This window comes from Corvus moneduloides, chromosome 4 (assembly GCF_009650955.1).
Source record: "Corvus moneduloides isolate bCorMon1 chromosome 4, bCorMon1.pri, whole genome shotgun sequence".
NCBI lineage: Eukaryota > Metazoa > Chordata > Aves > Passeriformes > Corvidae > Corvus > Corvus moneduloides.
The window spans coordinates 4,860,678-4,878,106 of record NC_045479.1 but is presented as its reverse complement, the minus strand read 5'-3'; the positions used below and the strand labels follow the sequence as shown (position 1 = coordinate 4,878,106).

The 17,429-nt window shown below is 41.0% G+C and overlaps 1 protein-coding gene across 7 annotated transcripts in view; it reads right to left on the bottom strand.

Moving 5' to 3' along the window:
* The window catches only part of MICAL3 (microtubule associated monooxygenase, calponin and LIM domain containing 3), a 163,057-nt gene that overhangs the window by 73,298 nt on the left and 72,330 nt on the right, over positions 1–17,429 (bottom strand). For 4 of the 7 annotated variants that reach the window (XM_032107223.1, XM_032107224.1, XM_032107225.1 and 1 more), the window contains exons 16-23: positions 16,942–17,115; positions 15,777–15,869; positions 10,445–10,540; positions 8,295–8,351; positions 6,347–6,451; positions 3,741–3,848; positions 1,050–1,157; positions 238–424 (exon numbers count right to left, since the gene is read on the bottom strand). In XM_032107223.1, the coding sequence (XP_031963114.1) occupies positions 238–424; positions 1,050–1,157; positions 3,741–3,848; positions 6,347–6,451; positions 8,295–8,351; positions 10,445–10,540; positions 15,777–15,869; positions 16,942–17,115 (928 nt within the window). The remainder of the gene's footprint in view (positions 1–237; positions 425–1,049; positions 1,158–3,740; positions 3,849–6,346; positions 6,452–8,294; positions 8,352–10,444; positions 10,541–15,776; positions 15,870–16,941; positions 17,116–17,429) is intronic. The other 3 variants (XM_032107229.1, XM_032107230.1, XM_032107228.1) reach the window with 2 other exon arrangements.

The following is a 17,429-nucleotide window of genomic DNA, read 5'->3' as shown; positions in this document are numbered from 1 at the left end:
TTTGTTTCCCTGCATTCTAGCAGCTGTTATGATGTTACATTAATTCCTATGACCTCGGCTGCTTTGCTGCCGGCATGACCTGGCCACAGGAAACCCACGCAGTTCCAACAGTTTGAGAGATGCTGTCTTGGGAACGGAAGTTACTCTCTTCCCTAACTCACCAAATAATTTTTAAGCAACGAAAGAGCCCCCCCAGGAGTGTGAAGAGACTTGTGAGCAGAAGGCCCTTTCCCTCACCGTCCTCGATGTCGTAGGCGTAGGACGACAGGCGCAGGGTGGTGGCGCAGTACTCGCACTTGAAGCAGCTGCGGTGGAAGAACTTGCCCTCAGCACTGAGCCTCTCCATCACATAGACCCGCTTGCGGCAGAAGTAACACACGTCGCTGCCTCCCAGGTTCTGGGGGAACTCCTTCTTCAGCGAGCCCTGGACAGAAACAAGCATGGCTGAATGTGTGTATGTCCAGCCTCACCGAGGTCACACGGTCATGTTTTCTTCTCATTTACGTGGTGGATACGGGAGCACCTGGATGCTGCTGCAGTTCTCGGACACAGCTCACGGTTTTAACCAGGACACCAAAAACTAACCTTGTTGTCCAGGAAAAAGGGTCCTAGGATGCCATGCCTACATATATCAGGAGTAAAACGATTTCTGGGTAGATGAGTGGACACCAGTACTACTAATGATGACCTTGAAACCAGTGTCTTAAGGAGGTATATGAAGAAAGGCAAAACTATTACAACACCCTCAAACAGCAATTCTTAGACCTACACTATCAAAACCAGCGTCTCCTCCAGAAAGCAGCAGTACAGAAGTGTTAGGAACAGCTTCTCAATCAATTATGCACAACCTTTGCACGCTGGCATTAGATTAAAATATTTGGCAAAGAAAATGAGGACAAGAGTGAGGGTGGATGGAGAAAGGGAAACAAAAATCTCTCACAAAGCTACGACAGATTCCATCAGTGGTGTAACAACTGGACACTCACAAAACTTCAGATCTACACAACATCTAATCACAAACACGCGTCATCGCCAGCACATCGTCTTACCAGTTCCTTCTTGTCTAGAAGGGTTTTGGGCTGCTCTTTCCTTTGAAGCTGATTGGCTATCTGCTCAGCCAATGAGCTCACTCCGCCTGTGTACATCTTTATATACTTCTACCAGATGGGTTGAATAAAACAAGAGTGATGTGAGAAAAGAAAAAAAGAGTCAAATTAAAAAAAATAACTGGAATGATGATAGGTTAGGCGGTGAAAAGGTGCAGAGAGGTCAAATCATGCCAAGACAGTGGACAATATGAAGTGACAAGTAGTAATAACAAAGCCAGTGTCATCAGAAATCACCAGTACAGTCCAGGATCACCTGTAGGAACGGACAGGAAGGCTTGCATTTTGCATTTTTAAGTGTCCTAGAAATACTATGATGATGAAGGGAGCAGATCTTGTTTTTACCTGTGGGGTATTTTGCCCCTGGAAACTTGAGTATAGACACTTCTAAAAGATGAGGCTAAATATAGGTTAAGACTTTAGGTTCAGGTAAAATTGACATCAGAAACAAAGATCTTTTAGAAGACATGTTACACAGTCTATGTAACATGCTGATTACAAAAGTGTATTTGTATGCTTTGCACCTGGACAGAATCAATTTACAGAGCATTCACAGCGCAGGGAGAAGTCCTTAACTAAAGAACTCACAGTGATTCAAAAATATTAATTCTTCCAGTGCTAAAAGTACACAGAAGTTTATATGGGAAAAGATGGAAGAGCCTCATCCAATGCATTAAAGCCATACCTGCATACATCTGGAACGTATATTTGTTCAACCCTGAACACGGCTTTATGACTTGGCTTTTCTCCATCACGGGCACAGACTGACTCCATAACTCTGGATATCTAAAAACCCTCCAGTATTTTCAGCAGTCCAAGCAAGCTGGCTGTTACCTTAGATGGTACCAAGTGAGTGTCTGCAAGCCAAGTTCATTGCTGCAGGAGCGGAGGAAGTGTTTTTCACAGGAAACACAACCGTTGGCAGCAATTACATGGTTAAGAAAATGAGGTGGTTACATCCATGTCAGCTCAATCACACTGCAAATGCCATGGATTTGACTCAGAGCAGCAAAGAGCACGCCAAGCAACTTCCCTTTTTCAGATTAAGCAGCATTAGGAACGTTTCTAGCTGGAGCCTTAGCTAATACAGGATCAGAGAGTCACTCAGCTTCTAGCAAGTGTGAAATGCCAAGGATAACAAAAGGAAAGGACTACAGCTGTATCTTAAAACCCCCTTTACTTTATAGCAGAACTTGCTTGAAGCACAGTAGTTATTTCCCACAACTAAAAACTAATTTAATATGTGGTTATTAGCCTTTTAGGAATGTTTAAAACCTTCACAAGTTCAGACATGAGAACAGCAGGAAGCACCACAAAAACTGAAATTCACCATAGAATGGGTACTGCTTTGGGGAAAAAGATTATGAAAAAGGAGTGCTCAGCCAGAGATTACTGCTGCTGTCAACTACAGTCCTAATTCCTTAAGCTCTTTGTCACTGCAGTAATGAGGGTTTATTTCCACCAAGAATTTATACCTGTCTACTGATTCCATTCCAAGAGGCAGAGCACTTGCAGTATTTCTATATGCAAGAAATAACAAATGATTTGTCTTTCAGAGTTTTCCAGGCTTCATGTGTGCACATACGTATGTGCAGAGTTGCTTTTCAATGACACATATCTTGTCAAACATTACATTTAAGATGCTGCTCGCTTCTAAACTTTTCTTCAGCATTGATTTTTAACTGGCAATCATAATAATTTGGCCAAGAGTTTTCCATTTCCTCTGAACGACTAGAGACCTTTGAGGCTTTTAAAGTTTTCTTAAAAGAGAGATCAAGCACTTCCATGGGAAAATCTTCCTTATAGCTGAACCAGGTTTCCCCGATCAAGTTTTGCTTTGAAACCTTCAACTGCAGATCCTTCAGGATGTTTAAATTTCTGCCAGCACATATGAAATTCCATGCTCAAAAAATGAATATGTTAATATTAACTCACAGTACCTTGGACTATTTGGTGTGAGAAATTTACTTGCTGAATTTTTCATTCGGGGCTGTGCGTTTCTGATTTGTTTTGCTTTTTGACTATATATCACATCTGGCCTAATTATGGATATTAAGTGAAGCATTTTATCTTTCTTCCCATGGTCAAAAGTCTTCAAGACATACAATGTTCTGCAACATTTTCAAGAGGAGGAAAAGAACTTGCTCCAGCCTCCAGCTTAGGTCAAATCAAGTTCCTGCTGTTTATGTAGGAAAACAGTAACTAGTTCAAATTCTCGGTCATTTTCCAAAAAGCCAAAGTACTTTTTATTTCACGCTGTCCAGTAACCATACACACACACACACATTCTGTTGTTTGGCCCAAACCTTCAACAAAAGCAGCAAGCAAAGCCAGAAAGCTTCACTGCAAAGCCAGAAGGACCATCAGTGCTCAAAACCCCTGGTTTGAGTGTGAGATGCACCACAAACTTCTCATGGACACCGAGTGTTAAAAACATTTCGTTTCAAACTGCTTTTATTGGCTGCCAACAACCGAGCTGTGCCAGGCACGGGGGCTGCCTCTGGCTTCTCGCTTGAGCACGAGTATGCACAGAGGTTCTGCAGGTGAAGCAGTGCCAGCCTGGCCGTGGTCCGGGGCGTGTCCTTGGCAAGCAAAGGCAGCTGAGTGCAGCTGGAACGCTCAGGCAAGGGCTACCTGTCGGAGAGAGTCGGATGAGGGTGAGGAAGGGCGATTGGAAGAGCGGAGGCTAAGGGAGAGCTCCCACTGGTCAACAAAGAATCGGCGAGACGGTTCCGTCTCGGGCTAGAACATAAAATAGACATCAACATAATCATATGTGTTCTCCTCCAAGAGAGGAGAGAAAATGAAAAGAAACCCCCAACCCAGGCCTTTCTGGCTACCATCAAGAACAACTTTTTAAAGACTCTTACAGGAAAACTTAGAGAAAAATACCCAGTGTATCTTTACTTTCTCCCTAGCGAGGTAGAGTAGTTATTCTTAATTTGCTCTTTATTAGGTTTTACGTTATTCAGGACCATTTGGAAGCAGTTACCTACTTCCACAGATGTCCAACCTCCTGTAACCCAACAAACTCAGCCACTGGCAAAGACCCCAAATCAATTTCCTCTGCTCCTTCTGTATCTCCCATTGTTCTCTATTACTGGCCCAAGGCACTAGGATCATCTTTCAGGCCGTGTGAGACCTCTTCTACATTTTAACTGTATAAACCAAAAGTCTGCTCTCCTGGGGGATAGAAGAGAAAGAAGTTAGCTTGTATGTATTTCCAGTGATTAACAGCAAATTTCCAACCTAAAATTTACTCTAAGCAGATTAGAAACACCGATCCAAAAAAGAATGAATCAATATAAAATAATCATCTGATCTTGATCATCAAAGGACAAAGAATAAATCACAGACTGAGAACCTGCATCCTTCTGAAACTGGTTCCTCGCAGGAGGACCCAAAATTTGGTCTTCTAATACCCCCTTGTCATTATCTCTATGGATGATTATGCCCATCTCCCAGGAAATACTTCATATAAATAGGAAAAAAACAAAACTTGGAAGTATCAGACAAACAGCACTGGCAGAAATTGTGCATTCCTAAAGATTATAGTCTGTTAAGAAAAAAATATGCATATGTCAAATAACTGGCTTTCTTTGAAAAATAAATTATGGTTTTAGTTATAAAATGGAAAACTAAATGTCATGTAACTGCACAACCCATGAAAACAGCTACTTCTAGCCCCCTGGAATAGGCTAACCTCAAGATTAAATTTACTGAGCAAAATGCAAAAGAGCTTGGCTTTCACAATTTCCCCAATTTATGGAAATATAATTGTTCATACAAAAATTTTCTGTACATCAACATTTAATCAAGTTTCTTCTCTGAAAATGTCAGAGGTTGCTAAGACTTCTCTCTCTTACTATATTTCTTGTTTTCTTCCCTTAAATCCCACATCATAATCCATCATTGCTTGCACTGTTCCAACATCTGTTTCCTCTTTTTCCTCTCTGCCCTACCCACTTTATGCTTTACTTTTTGTTCTCAGTCTCTCCTCCTTTTCAATTCTGCACAATACAGAAATTAGACTATTTCAAAAGTAAATTCTATATTTGCATCAAAATGCTGTAATCTTTTAGACCCTCAGAAGGAGCTTAATATTGCCAGAGAGCACCACAAAAGGTAGAAGCAACATGTTTTGGTCTAGACCTTCATTTCTGTATCATTGTTTCAAGTGAATAAGGAAATACACACAAGCATTAAGGACCATGCTCGAGCTATTAAAAGTCATGGCACCCATTAACAAAGAGGTGCCACTATGTTTAAAGTAGTCTTCTTACTCAGGCCTTCATAGCTTGTCCCCAAATTTCAAATCTAGCCAAAGGTTCACTGTTCCTTCTTGGAGAACAGCTTCTGTGATTTTAACCATCAGAAAAAGACGGCATCCTAAAACCCCCAGCAATGGGAAGTGACCTAGATGTCACAAAATTCTTTTTAGCAGGGCTTGCAAAAGTTATGCCCACCAGCAAAAGTTCTGGGACTGTTCATGCTCCAGCTCAAGAAGCCAGCTTGATTTGGGATGGTTAACTCAAAACAGTAAGTTATGAAAAGAATCACTTCTGTAGATGGTGCTTTCCAAAAAGCACTCTGCAGTTTGCCAAGCACTGCTGAAGATAACTGAAAACAGAGATACGGGCGAGCAACCAAAGAAACCACAGCTCAAACTGGCATGCTCCCATATCCCAAAGACAACACACTGGAGAGAAAATTAAGCACAAAACCAAACCAAACCAAACCAAAAGTGTACACCGGAATCAAAGACAATCTGCACAAACTGCCAGCTCTGCCATTGGAAACAATTCCACAGGAAGTATGGACACAAGAGTAGTACTACAGAGCCAGGAATTATGCTTGGAAAATGTGAATATTCTTGCTTCTAGAGGCAAGTAAAATTTGTGAGCAACTGACTGCTAAATGACCACTGTGAGATGACTTGATCTAGAGCCCAGCTGGTTTTCAGCATTTACTCTGAGAAGTCAAGAGGCTGCTTTTTCCTTCATTGTTTGTATTTTGTTTTGAGGAACAGAAAGGGTCACTCACCAAACAAGGAGACAGCTAAGAACTGGCAAGTCAATTACAGACACTACACAAAATAGTCTTGACAGCTGTTTTAACCACAAGACTGTAGAGCAGTGGTCATCATCTTTTGGTGATTTTTTTCTCTCTCTGACCCCAGATTTCACCTGTACCCAGAATCCCACTGCTGCAGGACACCAGATAGGCAGGGCTGTAGTCACCTGATGCCTCAGTGCACGTCTGGACTCCAGGAGGGCAGCCAGCTGACATGCCCTTTGCTCTACATTCATGGGCACTTGGTCATGAGAAAATAAACGAGGAGATCTCTGCGAGACGAGGAATGAGGCAGGAAGTAAACAAACCAGCACAAAAAGGAAGAGACACCAAAATGCCAGCCAAAAGGTAGGACATCCACATGCACAACAGTAACAGAAGCTCTCATGTGAAGACTGGGGTTTCTTTCCCCAGTATCTACTGTCCTAATGAAGTGCTACATTTTGACCCTGGAGGGCAAGAAAAAACAGTTGAATTAATTGTTATTCACAATTCTCCCTAGGACTCCTGCAGCCAAAATCAAACAAGCACACAGCCTCTCTCTCTGGCATTACCATCAAAAAAAAATTTTAAAATGTGGCTTTATCATGCACAAAGAGCCTTATTTGTCAGTTTAGTTCCTCATGGTTCTCCGTTCTCAAGGGTTTCATTTAAATATCTAAACCTGTACTTCTTTGTTTCTTAGATTTTGTGTACAGAAACACATTTTAGGGTAATATACTTCAGGTCTCACAGAGAAAGAATTAATTTTTTAAAGATGGTGGTATATGTGAAGTAAATACTCTACATGCCAAAGAGAGCATGTTTAATGAGCCTGTCTAAATAAAGCAAAGAACAGCAAAATCAAACACTCACAGAAGCTGCCAGTTTTACTTATGCAACTTCACTGTCCTACTTGTTCTTATTGCACTACCATGTCAATACACCCCAGGCACAATATTTGACACCTCTGCTATTCTGGTCTTTCATATCAATGCTCCTAAACTGTTGTGTGGTGCATTTGGTGACATGAAAAAAGACCTGGCAGGTGGCCTGCTGTACAAGGCAGGAATATCACTGTAGTATCACAGAGTCTTCAGCTAATTTGTTTGTGGAGTACAGAAGTAAATGGACCAGGAACTACAAACATGTGCATCAAGAAATTTGAGGTTTGATCTGTCAAGAATGCCAGGGTGCTGCTCTGTATTGCTAATTGTCCTCCAATGCAGAACAGAAAACTGGGTTCACATCCAGTTTACAAGAAACACTTTTCCCATTCAGATGCATTAATAATATTCTCTACTTTCAAGCTGCTTTCCGTTCCACCTACTCCTTCCTACTGGATCATTTTCACTAAAAGTGGGGCCTATTATAAAGCTGTGGGCTTCTGTGTCATTGCAGACACACGTATCCATTTTCTACTGCCTGTCAGAAAACATTCGGCCCACAAGAGGCTTTTGTTAGAACACATTCTGGAAGTTGCAACAGTTTTATTGCTGCCTCCCATTTATGACTTAATTCATTCAAAGCCTGCACTGGAATGTCAATTAATTTGTCAATATGAATTCAAATCAACCAGTCCTTTTGAGTGCCTATCTTTTCTTTTCCCATGCTTCTGTATAATACTGAACCATTCAGACAGACTGTTGAATATTTCGTTGTTAAGAAGGCTTCAAAGTCTCTATACTAAATAATGCCTCATCATTTTTCCTTTTACTTTGGCCTGTAGGAGGCAAGATGGAATGCCAGTTGCTCAACCATCCAGAAAGCAAGCAGTGAACACAATGCAACCATGTTCGCATGAATTAGCACAAAACATAACTCTTCTTGTTCTGCCACAGCCACAGCATACTTCACTAAAGAGGTGTAAGAGAAAAAGAAGAATGACAAGAGCTCAAGTGCTAGACCTAGGGCAAAATAAAAGCATATAGCAAACTGCTGATGAAGGCTTGTTATGCATTTATGTGGATATCACACAGGAAGAATCACTCCTGACTGACTCTCAGCAGTTCCAGCGTGTTAACAGCAGCATTAGGATAAGTGTGATCACCACCCCCTATATTTGCCCTCTGGATTGCACACACCCACCACAGCTTTGTGTCATCAGCACCCATGCCATTTGTTCATGCTCTTTACCCTTTCCTGTCTGGGACTCTGCTCCCCGGGACAGCTGCCACCAGGTTCCCTGAATCTCTGCAGGCAACAAATGATGAGCTTAAAAACAATCACAGACCAACTTCCTAATCAAAACACACTGTATCTGATTTTTCTTATGATGCAGGCAGAAAAGAAGCCATAATAAGAGCAGGATAGTTTATTAAGAATATTCTAAAACTGGCAATAAGAAGTCAGCTCCTGTAGGGAATTTTTTAAAAAAGTATATATTCATATTAGGTCAATAAACAACAATATAGTACTACAACGTAATCAAATTAGTGCAATAAAGATAGTAAGCCACTCAGTATAACTCATATGGTGATGTTAGTTCAAAGGAAGGAGATGGAAAATTTAAAAGAAGTGACAGAATAAACGCATTAGAAGAGAAGAATTATAGGTTTTAAAAGACATCAGTGTAACACGGACACAGATCCATCTGACTTGCTATGAGGCCTTGGCCAAGACAAGCTTGGGGAAACAAAAATCATTCCTAAGGAAAAAGAGTGCCTCCAAAAGCAGATCACTCAACTGAGTGCAACATCAGTTCTGTAGCACAGAGGGTAAAAATTCCTGAGTTAAAAGAAGGAAAACTTCTACAGGACACAACACAGAAAATGGTCAAAATACACTTGGCAGTAGCTGGCTTTCACGACTGAACTAGGCAACCAGAAAGACACAGGTCAAACAAACACTTGGAGAGGAGACAGAAGGAAAATATAGAGCTACCAGATCCTTAGCGAGTGAAAACTAATTTCTCTACATGGAAAATGAATCCCACACTATAGATTAGAAAGTAAAACTCAGCATTTAACTGCCTTAGTTCCTCTACCTGTAAGCTTGGGGAAAAACCTTTCTTCTCTCATATAATGTATACAACAACATTTTCAAAGGATTTTGACATGAGGAAGGCACCTAGCTATCACATCATCTGATACCATTACACTGCAGTTTAAATGCAGGTTGTGCTAATGAAAAGGGCTTTCCTCACCCATTCTACCTAGATGTCCACTGTGTACCTTTCTAATGAAGTATGCTGATCAGAGTGTGGCAGAAAACCAACCCCCTTTTTTGTTGGGACAGTTTCGAATGGGATCACTAGGCAGACCTGATCTGTCCTGCAGACACCACAGAGGCAGCAAAGAATGTGTGTCCTGGAGGCTGACAATAATTACACCAGATAAGCTGCAACGTGTAATTACAATTCTAGAAGTCACAGCAATAAGGCAAGTCCAACTTTCTGCCAAAATATAAAACTTGTCTACTCTGCTAAAAGGTAATACTCCTTTACAGAGTTTATAGGTATACAAGAGCTCAGCAAAGAGCTCCACCTCTGGGGAAATTCATTTGTACAATCCTTACACGATGTCATGACAGCTCTATGGAACTGCAACTGCCTTTTCAGGACGTCTAGTTCAGGATTGATCAAGAAGTAGATTTGAAAGTAGGAAAACGAAACAAATAACTTAAAAGGATACAACTCAAAGAAACACAATGACAATATACAAGAAGACAGAAATATTAAAGGGTTTCAGGTAATATTTAACTGGGACAACAGATACATGTGCACAAACATCTGGATGCACATTTACACACTGTGCTCAGAACAGCTCTCACTGCTCCAGATTCAAAGTCAGACAGACTCAACACAAACGCTTGTGAGACAAGAGCCTGGTGTGGGAGAAACAGAAGGACCACAGTGGACATGTGCAAGCCACTACAATACTCAAAAAACACTTCATAGAAGCAATCCTAAAAAGTTACATGGATACGAGGGCAAATTTTCAGTCACACCTATTTAAACAGAGAGTGGAGATGGAACAAAGTTTAATTTTCTTTCCCTGCATTACTCCAAACATTTCATTTCTACTTTGCTGCACCTCAAAACTGAAAAAGGCTACTGCAATTAAAAATTTGCCTACAGCAAAATCTCAGAGTCTCCAGTGGAGACTCTTCATGCTTCCAGTGAGCTAGTGCTGCCCTATCTTCCTAACCTAACAGGTTGAGAAAGCCCTATCAGCATCTGAAAGAAAATTGGAAATGTATTTGTAAATAAGCTATTTGGTAACTGATCCAGTCACTGGTACAAGCAGCAATGAAGAGAAAGGGACAGAGCATGCAGAGGGAATCACCTGCTGCCTGGGATACGGTGGAGAGGAAGATGGAGTGGAAGAAGAGAGCATGATCACTTTTTTGGGGCAGGTCCGAGAACGTTCCTTATGCCTCATCTTTTTTTAAAACAGAAAAAGAAAAAAAAAATCATAATAACAGTAGAAAAGAGGTAACATTACCAGTGGTTTGGTGAGACAGGCCAGAATGCATGAACTGAGACCATGATCTTAGGCTCACACCTTTCTCAAATGAACTAAAGCCACGGTGTATCTGAAGCTGAGAGACCCAAGGTCTTATCCAGAGCCACATGATCACATTTGACAGGCAGCAAACACAGACTTGTATCACTCAGCAATTACACCAACAGCTTCTGAGTCAAGGTCTTACAATCAGTTAAAGGCAAAACTTGGAACTCTCCATACTGCTCTCCTTGCTTCATGAAAAATTACTTATTGCTGTGCCTTGCAATGCTTAAAAATATCCATCCCATTGACCTAATTACTCTTGCTTGCAGCTCATTAGTAATACAATTCACAGTGTTCTGCTCCCAGCTTCAGATCCCTCCTCTTTAACTTACAGACATTACACCATCTCAGGCAAGCTAAAATGTACTATATTCTACTAGAACAGAAATCCAGCTGGTTTATAGATAAATGTAGCTGTATCTAATAGTCTGCATATTACACAGCGCACTTACATGTCCTCAATTTAACACACCAGAAAACATGTCCTTCTAGTGCTGTACCTCCTTACTATGCAGTTTTTTCTCCACCATTTCTTGCTTATTAATGTGTCCTCTGCCTGATTTTGCCTTTTAAGTTCTCACCAGAGCATATCTGGAAATGGTTGCACTGGGGAAAAAAAAAAGAATGTTGTGTACCCAAAGCCACTGTTAGGTAAGTCTCAAAAAAACTGCATGTGGTATAGGGATATTACAGATGTTTATTACTGCCCTTGCAGATGAGCTGGCACTAACATCTGTTTGGGTGCTCTCTTCCTTTTCAACAAAACAAATAAATAATACACTCCTCTATCTCAAACAGATGTTACAAGCAGCTTAAACTAAAGCGTAAGACTTTGCACTGCAGTGGATGAGGAACATTTATATGCTGTTTCAAAGGCTTAGCTATGAAGTCACTAATTTCTAACTGAAAGCATGGCAACATTCTCAACCATAGAGCTGCTCATGGATTTTCATCTGTCCAGGCCAAGTTTGCATTTCAAATGTCAAAATTTTCACAAACTTGCTTATTTCTGCAAGGCAGATCTCAGAATATAATATTGTATGAATGCATGAAACATGATCAGTCAGTCCTCCAGTAGAATGTATTTCTGAGCATGCAAAGAAAAGGATAACTACAGGAAAGCAGAAAATAATCAACAGATTTAAGTAAAAATTTAAGGTAAAAAAGCAGTATTTGCAGAAATCATTGGTGTTTTAAGTTCTCTCCTGTTGAGGTTTCAACTCTTGCTGTCTGTGGTCATCTCTTATCTTCAAAAAACACAGTTCCAACAAAATTATTGCAAAGTTTGTACTACTGCTCTTTATCACACTTTAGGGAATGATCTCAAAAGAATAAGCAGCAGATCTCCAAAGGCAGAAAAGATGTGCACCAAAAGACATAGGATCTTCATCTTACAGCTACCTTTGTAGACATCAAACATGAGTTAAGCTTATGTATTACATGCACAAGTTGTTGCTGACAGGAGACCTCTGGAACTATAGCAGAAGACTGCTGAAGGCTATAAGCTGAGAGTCTGGAAATCCAGGGCAAAATTCCATTTCAAAGGCTTGTCTCTCACACCATGCCCAGTCAGATCCTCTTCTGGATAAGACCATATGGCTCTCAATGGCTTCATGATCCCAGTTGAGATGCTCTTTCCCAAAAGCAGCCAGCGTGGCTCAGAAAGCAACGGAGCACATGATGGAAGATGTTCTTATACAAGCAGGCATTGGTTTGAGGAGACCAACCACCACACCATGAAACACAATCCAGCCTTTTTAGGTGGTAATACCATCATATAAAAAAATTACAGACATTTCCACTGTGCACATTCACTTCACAATATCTTCGTGCATTAGTAGATGCTGCTGCGGTGCACGTAAGAACACAAAACCAATTTTGGCAACGCAGGTCAACAACTTCAAAGTGTAACTCAATAAATCCAACTTTATAATCCAATTCACAAGGGATGCAGGCCATACTGTATCCTGTGAACGCTGTGAGGAGCAGATAGGTGAGGTTTTTAACCCCCCTGAAAAGGCAAGACCTTCCAAAGAGCAAGAAAGACAGCATTAAAGGTCTTGTGGTGAAAGTAAAAACTGCTTCCGAATAGATTCTGCCAGGATTTCACTCTTTCTAGGAATTCTGGCTTAGTAAGCCACCCCTACCCCACCTATACAACACACAGAGGAATCCTGCCTTACAAGCTCACTGCTCACCTCATACCTCTTAATTAAGTCAAGGTCAATAGTGAGATTCCAGATTTAAACTGATAAGCAAGTACAGCTAAGGAATTCCATCTGACAGGCACTAGCAGGCAATATGCAAATTTCCCATCAACACTGTGGGTCCAACCCAGAGCATTTCCTTTGCAACTCTCTTCCTTGCAAACACTCTGATGCTTTTTCAGTATACTTTCCTCTTCTATGCAGTTTCCAAAAGACAGGAAGAACCAAACCTGTCAATAACTGCCCTTCTCCCAAAGAGAGGAGCTCAGCTTCATTTTGCCAGCTAGTAAGAACATTAGGCAACCTGTGGTTTCTCTCAGTAACACATCAACTCTTTGTCCCCTCAGGAGCTACTCTGCTCCTCTTCAAAGCACTCTCCATTAGAAGGTATTTGCTATGTGATATATTCAGTCAGTAGCAGAAGTTTCTGCTCATGAACTTCAACACCTGTGCCAAAAGAGAAACCTTCCCAAAAGCTTCATGAACAGCTCTTTTAGCAAACATACATCCTCCCCAAAGAACTTGTCAGAAGCAATACTAATCCTTTACAGCATGTGCAGTGACAGGTACTGGTACTCAGCAGCACCTCCCTGGAGGCAGTCTGGCACCCAGGGATGAGCTATAAAGCCACAGTGCCCAATGTCACCACAGAAGGCCAGTCCAGTACCATCAAAAGGTGCAGTCTCACAGCTTTCAGGTTCTGCCAGAACCAGAAATCTCAGCAGCCAGGCCAAGGTACTGCTTCAGCAACAACTTCTGCGGGAGGGGTTTCTGTCCAGGCTTGGCAAAGCTGGCTGCTTGGCTCAGTGGTCTCAGCTGGTCTCTGTTCAGTCAAGAACAAATGGCTCTGCACAGGTCCATGGCTTTTGAATGAAGGCAACCCATGTTCTTCCCTTCCCCAGGCCAACTGCAAGGAACCTTTGGAACAGGGACCCTATCAACTGGGGTTTTGAGCCTACAGTACCCTGCAGATTTTGCATCCGTGAGACCTGGTTTTATACTGTTTCATTACAAAAGCACTGCAAATCCTGCAAGAAATCTGGACCCAGGAATCAATCATCTTCTGCTGACACAGTAAAGTCAATCAAGGAAAGATCATCTCCATGTGTAATCTTGAGAGGGAAATCATCCACATAAGGCAATCACTGCCAGGGTTGAATAAGATAATTTAAATCCTCTGAAAGTAAAACTGTTACAGAAAGATTTTTCAAAGATATGCCCTAAATTGCTTCCTATACAGAGATGCTATTGAAGTCAAGGGAGAGCAGAAGGATTTTCTCTTCCCTTTTAAAAATTTTTTTTAAGTTGTGTAGCGCAAGTACAAACAAGAACAAACAAAAACAACAAACTGCTCTCTGGTGAGGAGAACAATCCTCTTAATAAAAGCAGGAAATAAAAATTTATCCTTTTTTTCTATCAATGACAAAAGGATGACAATAAGAACTTTTGTGTTTCACTATAAATGCTTAATTATAAAGCCTTCATAAAGTTTCAGTAACAAGTTCAAATATAAATCTCAAGGGTGCAGGAATGTGGTATTTTCCAAGTGCTAAAACACAAAACTTCATTTGTTTGAACAGAGAGAGACAGCAGTGCAATCCAATTTTCCTTTTTCCAGGAGGTACTATAAGCAGCGCTCATCAACTCACTCAATATTGTACAGCTTTTTTTGCATCAGGTTTCTTTTTCCCCCCTTGCTGAGTATTCTTGAGGAATAAAATTTGCCTTAATCATGAATGATGTGAATCCATCTCAAAGTGCTCATTAGCCTATAAAGAAGATTTTGATGAAAAAAAAAAGTAAAACAACAAACACTGAGGGAACCAAAGCATCCTGACAGTCCTACTGACAACAACTCCCCTGGGCTTAGGTCTTCTTCCTTGAAGAGAAATCTTCCAGATCGTGGCACCAGTCATGACATGCAGCATTAATTGTGCTGAATGCCTCAGACATGAAGATCACCATGAATCCATATTCATCAAGAACAGTGCATTTCCAAACCAGTGTCATCGTCCTCTTGACTCTGAAGTATGCTCTGATTAAACTACAGCCAGAAAGAAGCAGATGTTTCTCCAAATTATGGCTGTCAGCAAAATACCTCTGAGCACCCTCAGAAACACGAGGCGGCCATTTGCACAGGGAAACAGTGGAAGGAGATAAGTATCCCTAAATGCCTGAAAAGATTGTCTGCCAGAAGCCTTAGCTTTGGAAAAGTGCATGGCTGAAAGACAGCAGCAATGACAATGGGCCAAAACACAGGGGAGAAAATAAAATTTGATACCTGCTGATTTTTCTGCTGTTGGTCCCTATTCTGAACCCCTCTGTGAAAAAAACCTAAAATTTACTGAATTCACAGTAACACAGGAATCAGCAATGCAACAAGTCTGAGAGGTTGGCAAGGAAAGCTGCATTAAAGAGAGTGTCATTAAAGAAAGGGAAACCACAGTAAAGTCTCCTGCAACTACAGAACATCTAAGATTTCACATAGGAACAGCAAAACTGATAACCAATTTTACTGTTTATACCAAGGAAGAGCTTTAATGTCATAGACAGTATGACATCTTTTACCTCATGAGTTTCCATAATTGTTTACATGTTTCCTTTATTTCTTTCTAACAGAAGAATCTAGAAATTCTATAGCAAAAATTTCTGCTCCAACATCCACAAAAGTCTTGGTAGAGTTGAAACTAGCACAAGAGGGCAGGGCAAATTTGATTAAATACTTTTGAAACATTCAACCATGCATCATTACCAAAGGGAGATGTTGACTTTATTCACTGCAAGTTATTTAAAATAATGTACTCAGACTAGGTGCTGGAAAAGGACTGGCTTAAAAACACGACAGTGATAGCTGGTGCTGGGTGCAGGCAATGCATTGTAGTCAGAAAGAGTTTCTTTACCTGTTTCCACTGGGGTATGGGAGCAAGCCGGCCCTGCTCTCGTCTGCTGGATGGCTGGCTGTGAACACGCTCTTGATAAGGCAGGACAGGTTGCTGCATGCAGGTTGTAGGGAAAGTGGGAAGATAAAATAGTGAAGGAAACTCAAAGAAAGCCATAGGAATGGAATACAGAGTAAGACAGACAAACATTTAAGAAAAAAAAATAGGGTAGGGGGAATTCATTTAGCAAGTAAAATATAAAAAGGAAAAAAACATCCAAAAATGGGGAACTTCACATATTTTTGGACCTTTCCTTTAATTTCATTGTTTCTTCAAATCATTGGCTGCGTATTCCAGCCAATGTGTAGCAGCTGAAGAAACATTTGATTGGTAAAAGGTGGTATAGGCATCACCACTGTGATCATGTTACATTACTAATGCTGGTGTGTAGTGTAACATAGACAAACATGACTTGGCTTTCAAGTAGCCAGGTCAGGTCCCACTCACGATGTGGCCATGGCAGCACAGAGCTTGGCACAAGCTGTGGAGATGGACTTATGCAGCAGAGCAAGGACTCTGGCACTTAAACCACACTGAGCCTCATCCTGCTGACACTGCACTGCCAGCAGTAGCTCCAAGGGACTCAATCTAACTTCAAAGACAACTACTCTGCAGTTGCAGCTGTTCAGATACCATCCTGGATAACAAACAAGCCTCACTTGGAATGACACAAACATCCTGATTGCCAAGAAACTCCCAGGCATTTATCTGCTGCACATACATACACATATAAAGCTTAATCACAGCTCACAAGAACAAACAGATGTAACCTGATATGAAAATGTTCAAATCAGAAATTAAATTATTGTTCTTAAACAGTATAAGCAGAACATTCCTGGAAAGCTTTTAAAGAGCAATAGTAGTTATAAAAGAAACTAAATTGCTGGTAATATGTTTGTGAAAAATTACATAATAAGGGCAATAACAGAGAAATAACACTTTTTTTAGGAAGTTCTTCTCCACCCCGTACTTGTAAATTTTAAGCTTTGGGTAAACTTTGCTCTTCTCTAGGAGAGCCTTTGAAGTAGAAAAGCAACACCAGCATCCAGTCTTGAGGAATGCATGCTTTTATTTGTGGTTTTCCTCTACAATTCCAAAACAAAGGTGTTTATTATCCATCTCCTACCTGTCTTCGTAAGTTTGAGGACGGCACTGGTGCATTCTCTTCAAACTTGGCCAGTAGCTGGGTTGCCATGGACTTGACTTTGTTCTGATTCCCAATGGCAGCATCAATTCTCCTCTCTGTCAGGGCACTCACCAGTGTGGGCCTTTCTTCTCTGTAGCTTCGTGGGAGGTCCTCCTAACAATCAGTGACATCAAAATTTAACAAGACACAACCAGATCACCTTTTCCTTTCCACCCCTTTACACTATAGATAACAAATCTCTCAGCCTCACTTGAAAGCTCAGATTTTAATTTCCTTTGGCAAGTCAGCAAATGTTCTGTTAAACTTTACTTATCTTTTCAACCTTATTTGATACACTTACCTACCAAAAAGACCTCAGCTGAAACACCCCTGTGAAGGCCCTGACATATACCAAAGGCCCACCTGCAACCAACAAACTCAAAGCATGAATTTTAATTCACCTGTACCCATTTGGCTACAAACACTGA